This window comes from Helobdella robusta (assembly GCF_000326865.2).
Source record: "Helobdella robusta unplaced genomic scaffold HELROscaffold_10, whole genome shotgun sequence".
Taxonomy (NCBI): domain Eukaryota; kingdom Metazoa; phylum Annelida; class Clitellata; order Rhynchobdellida; family Glossiphoniidae; genus Helobdella; species Helobdella robusta.
In genome coordinates, this window is record NW_008703571.1 from 2,036,126 (window position 1) to 2,045,780 (window position 9,655).

General features: G+C 35.6%; 1 protein-coding gene across 1 annotated transcript; it reads right to left on the reverse strand.

Moving 5' to 3' along the window:
- Positions 1-5,636: 5,636 nt before the first annotated feature.
- On the reverse strand, positions 5,637-5,807 carry HELRODRAFT_138710 (hypothetical protein; the record flags this gene model as incomplete). Its single annotated transcript, XM_009011896.1, has 1 exon — positions 5,637-5,807. A coding segment is annotated over one exon (171 nt), but the record flags the coding sequence as incomplete, so codon positions are not given.
- Positions 5,808-9,655: the final 3,848 nt, after the last annotated feature.

A 9,655-nucleotide genomic window follows, 5' to 3' on the forward strand; every position in this document is an offset into this window, starting at 1 on the left:
GAAATTTGTGATTGAGGATGTTTTTCATAAGAACAACAACACACTTGCAAAAATATATCAGAAAATTTTAATTTATTTTCGTTATAAAAACGATTAGGTTAAATAGACATCTTGAAAATCAGTACATATCTACATATAAATACGCATAGACAAATATACAAATACCAAGCATACAAAATACAATCACAAAAATCAACATACAAATGCAGCCACAAATGCCAAACATAAAAATACAATCCCAGATACAAAACATACAAAAACAATCACACATACAAACATACAAATTCAACCACACATGCCAAGCATACAAATACAATCACACATACAAACGTACAAATACACACATACCAACATACTAACAAACAAACGCTGTACTGATGGTTAATCACCGCGTTTGCTTAATGTGTTCTTGTGTAACGTTATGCATAAGGCACGCGGTGAATACCGTTGGTGTGCGTGATACGTCACATACACACGCACACTCATTCACACACACACTCACACACAGGTGCAGTCACATACACATGCACATTAACATGAACATGCACATTCTAGTATATTCACACAAACACACACTTATATATATATATTATATACATTTTTACGAGACGAATCTTCAATAAAACCATCACACATGCATACAAACACATAGTTAATAAATTTATATCAACACACACACACAAGTGCAAACGCAGATTCAAACGCATCAGAAACCAGGCATGTATCTCTGTTAAAATACCTGGAAAATGTATTGAGAAAATCATTTAAATTTATATATCAGTATCTAAATTTGTATAGCGCCTCCCTTGAAAAGACTTCAGAAGTGTGTGTGTGTGTGTGCGCGCGTGTGTGTGTGTGTGCGCGCGTGTGTGTGTGTGGTGTATGATGTTTTGTTTTCAGTGTATGCATGTGCACGCGAATCAAATCACATACACAAACAGTACACGCACATACGCACACACCACGCACGCACGCACGCGCACACACATTACGCACATACGCACGCACGCGCACACGCGTCTTGTATGTACGAGCATAATTCTTAGCACTGCAGCACAAATCAATACAAACATATAATACGGTTCCCGCATGGCATTCAGCATCATACATTTATGTTTGTATATACAAATTAAGTGTAGTACATATGTATATTTATGTGTGTGTGTGTGTGGGTAAATACACAAATATGTATGTATGTATGTATGTGTGTGTGTTGTTTGCGTGTGTGTGTTGTGGAATGAATGTTTGTGTGTGTGTGTGGATGCGCGCGCGTGTGTGCGTGTGTGTGTATGAAGATCATAGCCGAGCAATAAATAGAGAAAGGTTAATTGTATGTCATGTCATGGGGACGCAGTCCGCACTGGCAAAATACAATTAAAATTATGCTCATAATTATTATGATTATTATTATATTTATTATTATAATTATTATAATATTATTTTTATAGTTAGAAGCAGTAAAGGTAGTAATAGTAGTAGTAGTAGTAGTAGTTGTTGTAGTAGTAGTAGTAGTATTAGTAGTAGTAGTAGTAATAGTAGTAGTATAATCCTAATTATCCTTATTTATTAATGTTTTACAACAGATGATGTTTTGTTTATATCATTTATGATGAAGACGAAATAGATTAATATATTTTTTTATGTTAATTTTCATTAAAACTTAATTCAATTGATGCTATTTCAGCAAGATTAGGTTCAATTCTTATTCAAATTTATTAAAAGCCATCACAAGGCAACCGTGAAATGACGCAAACATTAACCTCGATACATCAACATACAAACACGACGTGAAAACACTATTATTATACAACAAACTCAACATTCAATACGCGCCAACAACAACAACACTATGACATTAATACTATTTGCTGAAACCGCCAAAAATTAACATACAACAGCTCAAAACATACAAAAACACAATACCCAGCAATGTCAACAACATACAATAACATATGCATACAAACATCAACAAACAAACAGCAACATACAAACATCAACATACAACCAGCAACATACAAACGCATCAACAAACAACCACATCAACAAACAAGCAGCAACATACAAACATCAACATACAAACAGCAACATACAAACGCATCAACAAACAACCACATCAACAAACAAGCAGCAACATACAAACATCAACATACAAACAGCAACATACAAACGCATCAACAAACAACCACATCAACAAACAAACAGCAACATACAAACATCAACATACAAACAGCAACATACAAACGCATCAACAAACAACCACATCAACATACAAACAGCAACATACAAACGCATCAACATACAAACATATCACACATACAAACAGATCAACATACATCAGCAACAACACAACAACGACAGTCCATCATCTTGAGACAAGGCACACGAACAGACTGTTGTTTCATTATTCAGTAATTGGATATCAGTTGGGGGTGTTGTTGCTGTTGATGTTATTTTTGTTGCTGATGTTGTTGTTGATGTTGTTGTTGTTGTTGTCGTCGTTGATGTTGTTGTTGTTGTTGTTGTTGTCGTTGATGTTAGTGTTGACGTTGTTTTTGATGTTGGTTCTATGTTTTTGTGATGTTATTGTTGATGCTATAATAGCTATTATTGTTGATGTTATTGTTGCCATTATTAATGATGTCGTTTTTAATGTAGTTGTTTAAAAATCATCCATAGTTTAGATTTCAAGTTTGAAAATTTCAGTAGCAATGCAGTTTGATCGCTAGTATTGTAGAAGTTGAAGTTTTCTGCTGATGTCCTTAGGAAAAGTTTTTATAAATCAGTCATGCTTATATTTAATTTTGACACACACACGCACGCACATCTTGTACACACATACACACACACACAGACACAGAGATTACCAGCTAGCGTAGTATTTGAAAGTTCTTGTTGTAATATCACTGACTACCCTGTGATTAACTCATATACCGAATTTACGCATCAATGTGTCAACATCACCCCATGTGATGAGTGAGTGAGTGAATGAGTGATTGTTTGAGTGAGTGAGTGATTGAGTGAGTGAATGAGTGAGTGAATGAGTGATTGTTTGAGTGAGTGAGTGATTGAGTGAGTGAGTGAAGAAATGAGTGAGTGAGTGAATGAGTGACTGAGTGAGTGAGGGAGGTATCCGCATCTTCATCAACGACAACTTGACAGTCGCAGGCGTATGTATTAATCTTGCGTTGTGATTAATCAGTCATTTCAGTTCATCAAATGTGTGATTAGCTAAGCGATTAAAATGTCAGCAATAATTTTTTTTCGTGTTGCATTACGTGACGAGTAGCATAAATATTGAAAAATATTTCAAAATCAACACGGCAGCTGGTCAAAGATATTTCACATTTGATTTTATTAGATCGAAAGTTTGAAAAAATTTTAAGGGCTTTTTTATGGCAGGGAAAACAATAAAATGTTTATATCAAGGTGAGAAAATACTGTTACCATTATCTATATTATCGTCATCGTCATCATCATCATCGTCATCATCATCATCATCGTCGTCATCATCATCATCATCATCTTCTTCTTCTTCTTCTTCTTCATCATCATGTTTTCTTAGTCAAGCAAACGGACGCGATGGCGTGCGAAGCTTCTTGTGGCGACGTCAGCATCACGTGACGATCGGAAGTCGGTGACGTCATGGAGAGATGGAGACGTGGAAAAAGGAGTGGATGGTAATGATGGTGAGGAAAAAAGAAGGGTGATGAAATGAGTGAATGCTGTTGTTGTTGATGATGCTGGTTTTGTAGGTAAAGGTGTTGATGCTGTTGCAAATGATGATGATGGTGATGATGATAGTGATGTAGTAGGCTGTGTTGTAAGGCTCTGGTTGCGTTGAAAGAATGTTGTTGTTGTTTTTGATGTTGTTGATGTTGTTGTTGATGTTGTTGAAATTGATGCAGTTGTTGTAGTTGATGTCTTTGTTGGGAAAATTCAAACAAATTCGAAATATTGTAATTTTTGTTGTCATTGCTTCTGACGAGGTCTTCATCATTAATGTTATTGTCTTTATTGCCGTATGTGTTGCCTCCATCAACAATGAAAGTGTTGTAATCGAACGTAGTTGTGGCCATGGCCTCGTTTGTTTGGTTGGTTCCCTTATCTACGTTTCCAAGTAAATTTTTATTATGTCTGAGTTCATTAAGTACACGATTCTTACCATCATCACCATCTTTATCATTTTCATCTTTATTGTCACCATCGTCATCATCTTTGCTTTCATCGTCTTTGCCAACGAAACAGTTTTTATTGCAGTTATCCATTCTGTCCTGTTTACAATCAACAACATCAACGACATCATCTTCATCACCATTCTTGTTGTCATCATTTTCATCATCGTTACTCTTCATTATCATTTTTACTTCACCACTGTTGTCAACATTCTCATCTTTTTCAATTTTTTCGGATTTTATTTTTAATTTCACGTTCTTTTCATCGCCATCTTCACTTCCATTGATATCATAATCATCACCATCACTGCCATGGCAGCGGCCATCTTGCTTATCATGTGACCCTCTTAAAAGCAGTACTTCCGGATCAGATTTAAACTTTTTGCTATCTTTGTTATCGCTGTCGCGTGCGCGTGCTCTTTTTATCGCTCCCCCGCTTTCAGTTCGCCTACTTCCGGTTCTGAAATAGTCACGTGCCTCATAATGGGTTACTGGTGCTGCTAGTGGTGATGATGATGATAGTGGAGGTGGCAAAGATGATGATGATGGTGGTAGTGGTGAAGAAGATGATGTTAAGAATGGAATGGAAAGTTGAGGATAAGATACTACTGGATGTTGCAGACGGAAAGATGCCGGATGTAGTGATGGAGCTGCTTGCGGTGATTTCTTTCTCGGCGCTCCAATGGAGATGCCTGAAGTTTCAAGATAAACGCTGTTTTTGCTGCTTCTTTTTTCATTCCTGCTTACACTGGTGTTGTTGACGATGTTGTTGTTGTGGTTGTTGTTGTTACTGAAGTTGGTGTTGCTATCGATTCTGTTGTTGTTGTTGATATAATTGTTGTTTTCGTTGTGGTTGTTATTGTTGATGTTCACGTTGATGTTAACACTGTTGTTGAAATTTTTTTTTATTTTCATGTTGTTGTTGTTGTTGTTGTTGTTGCTGTTTTTGTTGTTGACTGTCACAACAACACCAGAATTTTTTATGACGTCATCGTTACCATTTTGAATATTTCTCGCACACTTGCTTTCATACGAGCTACCCACGCACACAGTTTCTGCGTTTGCACCGTCATCATCATCATCACTTCCATCTACAACTACGTCATCATTATCATCGCCATTAATATCGTCATCACCACCGCCATCGGTTATGTTGTACTTCTCTGCAACGTCTTTCTTTCCCAGAATGTTTCCATATTTCTCGGCAGGACGTTGGCGAACGAACTTCTTGCTCTTCATCAACTTCTGCTGCTCCTCTTGCAGCATCAACAGTTCTTCGGCGTATTTGTACTGTTTGTCGTACGCCTCTTGCACGCTTCCAAGTAACGTCTGCGCTTCCAGTTTCGCCGCCCATCCAAGCGATAATCCGGAACTCGAAAAATTTTCCCGGCCATTGCCGGAAGTGTTTGCGTTGCTTTGATTGAGAGCCTGCATCAACATTCGTTTGAGATCTTCAGTGGTTTTTGTTAAGAGTAGGATGTAGTTGCGTGCTAGTAGCAGCGTGTTCATCTTGGATAGTTTCTTCACGGATGGTCCTCTCGCGTACGGCATGGCGCTTCTTAGTGCGTCCAGTGCACCGTTCATGTCGTGCATACGTTGGCGTTCGCGTGCGTTCACGCGTAGTCGCATCTCTTCCTTTGTGCGAGGACTTAAACTTGAGTTGTTGTTGTTGTTGTTGTTGATGGTGTTGTTGCTGCTTTTGTGCTTATTTTGCTGCTGTTGCTGTCTGTTGCTCGTTCGATGTTGTTGATGGAAAAGGTAAGTTGTTGTTGTTGTTGCCATGGTTGTGGTTGAAGATGTCGTTGGATGTTTTGATGTTGTTCGTTTCAATATCAACTTTATGGAAGCTGTTGTTGTTGTTGTCGTTGCTATTGGTGTGTTGTTTTTGTCACTATGCAGAATTTCCGGAGCAAAAAAGTTTTTATATCTGACATGCACAGATTTAATAAATTTTTTGTTTCATTTAAAAATCTCGAAAAAGTGACGCAGTTTTAAAATTTAGACTTTCAACTAATTTTAAAACGATTCAGAGTTCTCTGACACGTCCATCAGATCTTGACTAAAAATTTTGAAGTTTCGAAAGCACTAGATGTCCGTTAAATAATTAAGCGTGCGATCAATGAAACACGTACAAGTGTTTAACAGCAAAGTAACATTCAAAACTACACAACCCCGTATATAAATACATAAACACATATATTATCATACATGTATGTTCAATGCATATACAAGTATAAACATACGTACAAGTATATAGATGGTTAACTTACAAGGGTTCCCATGTAATAAAATGTTGACCATTTAGAATAAAAACAAGTGTACACACCAACAGTTAAAATGAACGTGTTGGAGCGATTCAATTGGTTGACTTTGTTGATTGATGGTTTAAAAAGGATGAATTTGATTGGTCGAGATATTGAATACGTTCCGTATGAATAATTTCTCCACGGCTCATTGGTTAGGGTTGGATGTGTGCGTGTGTGTGTGTTGTGTGTATGTAAAAACTTGCGCGTTTGTATATGTGGGTTTAGTTATTGCACTTGTGAATGCGTGTGTGCGTGTGTATGATGATTGGTTTTTGAAATTTGTATTCCTGTATGTGTTTTTGGATGTTTTTGTGTGTGTGTCTGTAAAACTGTTTTTTTGAGGAAATTCTTTTAGTGATTTTAGAGAAAATTCTGTGAGGGAAGTTGTTTATTTTTCCATCTGCTAAGAAATTTTTTAAACGATGTATCATAACGACATGACAATGTCCAAAGTTTCAAAATTTTATTTCTTGGCAGTCACCCACCACTAGAACAGAGCATTCATTAAGACTAGCATCGTTGTCATCATCACATACATCATTTTCATTTTTTGCGCAATCATTGTCATCATTTTTCCCATCTAAGTTTTTAGCCTATTAAAAATTCGCCAAAATTTTTTTCATTTTTATTATTATAATCTTCATGTCATCGTCGTCTTCGATATTTTCACTATTTTGATCATCATCATCTTTTTCCTCATCGTCATCTCATCCTCTTCATCATCACCATCACCATCATCATTACCTTCACCACCATCATCTTCACCATCACTATCATCATCATTATCATGATTTGTATCATCATCAGCAGCACCATCGTTATCGTCACCATAATCATCCCAATCTACCTGTAGAGAGTTAAATTAATTATATGTATATGCATTGCAGCAAATGAAAATAATTGTGGCCCTGCTATGTTGTTCAACAAATAAGAGCTCACTCACTCACACTTACACATACACACAAAAAGAGAAAAAAAGAGAGAAATGAAAAATAGAGAGAGACAGAGACAGACAGACAGAACGCACAAATAAACTCACAGACATACATACAAATATCCACTAAAATTGTTTATAATAAACAATGAAAACATTCAATTACATTTATCAAATAAAGGAAACAAAACAAAACTTCCACTCACATATATAAACATACAGAAAAATGTACACACGCACATACACACGCGCACATACACACACACGCAGAGAATCACACGTAAATAAATAAATCAGCCAATGGCATCAAAGGGAAACAAATGACGTCACAATACACGTTACTGTCATCAATCATGATCATATATTTGTCATCTGTTATTATAACTCTTTCCACTTGTTTTTGTTGTTGCGTTGGTCTATTTGTTGTTGTTGTTGTTGATATTTTTGTTCTGGCTGTTTTTGTTTTTGTTGTTTTTGTTGTTGTTTTTGTTGTTGTGGTTGTTGTTGTTGTTATTGTTGCTAATGTTTTTTGTTAATGCGTTGTTGTTTTTTGTTGTCAAACAAACACCATTGTGAATGTAACATATTTTTCTGTCTGTTGTTTTTTACTTACCACTTTAAGATTTTTTCTTATTTACTTTTAAAGTTTTTTGAAATAATTTATATGAAAAACAAACTTTACATGGGAAAGACGTTTCCGTTAAAAAAATTATTTTTGCTGCTACAACTTATAGGTACTACTGCTACTACTACTACTACTGCTGCTGCTACTACTTTTACTACTGATACTACAGCTACTACTGCTGCTGCTGCTGCTACTACTATTACTACTGCTGCTACTAATACTAATACTGCGGCTACTACTACTGCAGCTACTACTACTACTGCTGCTGCTACTACTACTACTACTGCTGCTACTGCTATTATTATTATTATTACTATTATTACTTTTTATTACTCTGGTCTCATTATGGGTTTATGTCTACGAAGGACATCAAAGCCCACATTTACCCGTGCATATTACATATATATATATATACTATATATATATATATATATATACATATATATATATATCTATATATATTTATATATATATACATATAATATGTATATATATGCATACACGTATATATACATGTATACATGCATGTTTATATACATACCCCATATAGTTCATGGCTTGGTAAATGCCCTTCATTAATATGAAGACAGTACTGGTGATTATTACGATGATGATGAAGAGGATGACGATGAAGATGGTGATAAAGAAGATGATGACGACGACGACGACGACGATGATTATCACAAAGATGGTGACGATGGTGTCATCATAAATGATAACGACCACGATACAGAGATGATATAAATGATGATGAAAATGATGATGGTGGGATAATTTTAAATTGTTTTGTATTTTATGTAAAAAATTTGACATGGTAAATTTATATAATATCTCAATTTTTAAATTTAATTTATTAATAAAACCAAACAGTTTTTAAAAATTGATTTGTTCTTATTAAATTATTGTGACAGTAGGTTATTCTTAATTCATATAACAAAAAATTGACTCTGTTGAAAGCAAAATAGGATAATATATTTGCTGCCTTGAAAACAAAAAAACAGTATTAATAATAAAATACGAAAATAAAAACAAATGAAGGAAGTAAACGCGGTTGAAGTCGATTGTGACCGAATCTCTGACCTCTGACCTCTGCAAATGAGTTGAGATGCTTTGATGCAGAGTCATATTTTGCTCGTATGTTCCTCTTCTGCTTGTTGGTGAAATTACGTGTGGGTGTTTATTTCTGTGTATTTGTACTATACACGTGTGTATGTGATCGCTTGTGTGTGTGTGTGTGTTTATGTGTGTGTGTGTGTGTGTGTGTGTGAAGATAATAATTATAATCTCTGTCGTAAACAGCTGTGACGTGATTTTTTGTCGTCGTGCATGAAGGTACGTTGATGTGTGTGTGTGTGTGTATTGTTTTGTTTTATTGTGTGTGTTTGTTTTTATAAATGTGTGTGTGTGTGTGTGTGCGTGTGTGTGTGTGAACGCCTACCTGTTTTGGTTTCGGTCTCAAACATAGTTGATTAATAAGAAAAAATTATTAACGTTTGCTACGGAAATTATTTTCAAAATTTTGACCATCATTTTTTTATAACACCAACAAATGAACAGCTACACCCACATGGAAACACCTACACTCACATGGGAACACCCACACCAACAAGTGGACACC